This window comes from Microtus ochrogaster, chromosome 7 (assembly GCF_000317375.1).
Source record: "Microtus ochrogaster isolate Prairie Vole_2 chromosome 7, MicOch1.0, whole genome shotgun sequence".
NCBI lineage: Eukaryota > Metazoa > Chordata > Mammalia > Rodentia > Cricetidae > Microtus > Microtus ochrogaster.
In genome coordinates, this window is record NC_022014.1 from 83,548,775 (window position 1) to 83,551,915 (window position 3,141).

General features: G+C 46.3%; 1 protein-coding gene across 1 annotated transcript in view; it reads right to left on the reverse strand.

Annotated features, from left to right (window-relative positions):
* Nploc4 (NPL4 homolog, ubiquitin recognition factor) overlaps nt 1-3,141 on the reverse strand; it is a 45,963-nt gene that overhangs the window by 28,062 nt on the left and 14,760 nt on the right. The window contains exons 5-6 of the mRNA XM_005350857.3: nt 2,352-2,400; nt 1,548-1,642 (exon numbers count right to left, since the gene is read on the reverse strand). Of these exons, the coding sequence (XP_005350914.1) occupies nt 1,548-1,642; nt 2,352-2,400 (144 nt within the window). The remainder of the gene's footprint in view (nt 1-1,547; nt 1,643-2,351; nt 2,401-3,141) is intronic.

Here is a 3,141-nt window from a genome sequence, read left to right on the forward strand (position 1 = left end):
CTTTAATCCCAGCACTCGGAAGACAGAGGCAGGAGGATCTCTGTGAGTTCGAGACCAGCCTGGTCTACAAGAGCTAGTTCCAGGACAGGCTCCAAAGCTACAAAGAAACCCTGTCTCGAAAAACCAAAAGAAAGAAGGGGGGGGGGCAGGGGCGTGGTTACCTCGCCTGGTACTAAATGCTTTCTCACAAGCCCAGGATGAACCAGCATCTGAGCACAAAAGGTAAAACCTCTGCTCCTAGGCTTTACACAGCAGCCGTGTCCCCACACAAGTCCTTCCTTGACCCAGACTGACAGAGAATGAGCGGGCACCTCCTACAGTAAATCTGCCTGCTTCAAAGACCAGAGAACCCACAGCTTTCCTGACAGTCAAGTGTACAAAAACCAGAGAATCCACAGCTCCCCTCTGACAGTCAAGTGTGCAAAGACCAGAGAACCCACAGCTCCATACTGACAGTCAAGTGTGCAAAGACCAGAGAACCCACAGCTCCACATTGACAGTCAAGCATCTTTGGTGATGATTTGCTCCTAGTCTAACCTTTCTTATTTTTTGAATGTTGGGTTTTTTGCTTTGTTTTTTAATTTATTTATTTTTATTTTATGTCCATTGGTGTTGGGTCCCCTGGAAGAGCAGCCAGTGCTCTAACTGCTGAGCTCTCTCCAGCTCCGCCCCATTCCCAGTCTAACATTTTACACAGTCATCCCAGCACTCAAGAGGCAGGAGGATTTCTGAGTTTGGAGACATCCTGGTCTACAGAGTTAAGTTCTAAGATAGCCAGGGCTACAGAGAAACTCTAGCTCAAAAAAACCAAAATAAATAAAATTAAATAGTAATTTTGGATGTCAGCACTTTGACTTGGACCCAGTGCCATCTTTTCTTATCAGTGACAGGAAATACAAAGCTACCAGCAGGTCTGTTACTCTCTGGTCAGGTGCACACAAAAGGAGCTACACAGACAAACATTCCACACAGGTTAAAAAGAAAACAAATGCAGCCTGGAGAGACAGTATACATCTGCAATCCCAGCACTCAGGAGGCCAAGGCAAGAGGATCTCAAGTTTAAGACTCATAGCAAAGCCTAAAGAAAATCAAACAAACACCAGTCTTAGTTCACCTTTCTGGCCACCAGAATTTGGGCAAAGAGGAGGCTGCTTACACCACCCACCGGATCAACTATGCTAACTGGAGCCCTGTGGTACCAGAATGCAACCCGTATAGAGTTGTGGCTTCAGCCCCATCCCAGCTATAAAAGTGAACTTGACTAACAGGAGAGGCCTGGGGAAAGAGCAGGCAGGGCTAAGGTTGGTGAACTGAGATCCTCACGGGGTGGCACAGAGATGAGACACGGAGGTTCACCAGGCAACTCCACACCTACCATCAGCTGTGAGTCTGTCTGCTTTCCTGCGCACTGTGAACAGACAATATTCAAGACAACTGCTCTGTGCACTGCCCTCCTTCTCTTCTGCATCCCCACGCCCAGAGACTATACACAGAACCATCAGACATGCATCAGAGTCTGGATGCCAGGGCCAGGATAGAGTACTTACTTGTCAGCCCCTCCAGTCAGCTTCCGGATGTAGGCATGGAAGGACATGTGCTTCACAGGAGGCTCCAAGTGGTTCAGATAGTCCTCATCAAATGGCTATCAACAATATACAGGAAATGAGTGGTCATAGGTCTGCCAGGGTACATGAGACTTCAATCTTACTGTGCAGGGGATTAGACAGAGAGGGAGGCAAAGCTGGGTATTCACTGGTTCACGGTCAGAATCAAGCTTTTCTCTGTACGAGTTACATTTTCAAGATAAAATGCACTCCTATTAAAAACTACAGCTCTAAGAAAATTTTGTAAGTCACAAAAGGCCTGAGGATACAACTTAGTAGCACAGCACTGAGTCAATCCTCTCTCTCTCTCTCTCTCTCTCTCTCTCTCTCTCTCTCTCTCTCTCTTTCTCTCTCACACACACACACACACACACACACACACACACACACACACACAGAGAGAGAGAGGAGAGAGAGAGAGAAACAGACAAATAAATCAACAGGAGACATAGGACTCAGACACAGTCAATCAGAGCCATGACAAGCAGGAAGCGAGAACCCAGCCATGTGTCAGAGAATAATCGTCTAGGACAACATCAGCACACAACGCCTCGGCCACTCAATCCCCTAGAAGGTCACTCCCATAAATAAGTCTCAGATTCTCTGTGCCATTGTACTGCTGGGAATACAAGGCCTAAAGACGATAAATAGAAAAATTCTTTTAAAAGTCACCCAAGTTTAGGGACTAGAAAGTGCTGAGCCAGCACAACCACACTGCCCAGCCAAAAGCTCCCTGTACAGACTTACCTCCAGTGGGACACAATGCACACACTTCCCCAAGGGGCCATGGCGACATCTGGAGCGTGCACAGGGTAAAAAAAGGCACAGGGACACAAAGGTTATTTTTTTGTTGCTACTTCCCAATATTTTTAATATTTAAAACGTATATCACACTTTGGTAAGTGCTTCCCTACAAATACAGATGTTTCCATTGCAATATCTATTATTTATTCTGATATGTATCAGAAGAAAACTACAGGAGGCATCAAGAAGACTCAAAGCGGGCTGGAGAGATGGCTCAGTGGTTAAGAGCACTGGCTGCTCTTCCAGAGGTCCTGAGTTCAATTCCCAGCAACCACATGGTGGCTCACAACCATCTGTAATGAGACCTGGCGCCCCCTTCTGGCTTGTGGGCACACACGGAAGGAATGCTGTACACATAATAAATATTAAAAAAAAAAAAAAAAAAAGAAGACTCAAAGCAAGATCAAGACCAGTCTGGCTGACAGGGCTACACAGAGAGGACCTGTCTCAAAAGAGGATGGTAGAAAAGAAAGGAAGAATGGTGTGGGGAGGAGAAGAAATGGAAAGGGGAGGGGAAATGAAGGAAAAGGAAAGTGAGAAACCTGACCATAACCACTGCTGCTTAACATGACACTAACTAAAATAGAGTGCTTCCCAAACACACAAGGTGATGCTCCATCTCCAACATGGAAAATAAAATGTCTTAAGTAACATTAAATAAAAATGTTGTCGGGCGGTGGTGGCGCACACCTTTAATCCCAGCACTCGGGAGGCAGAGGCAGGCGGATCTCTG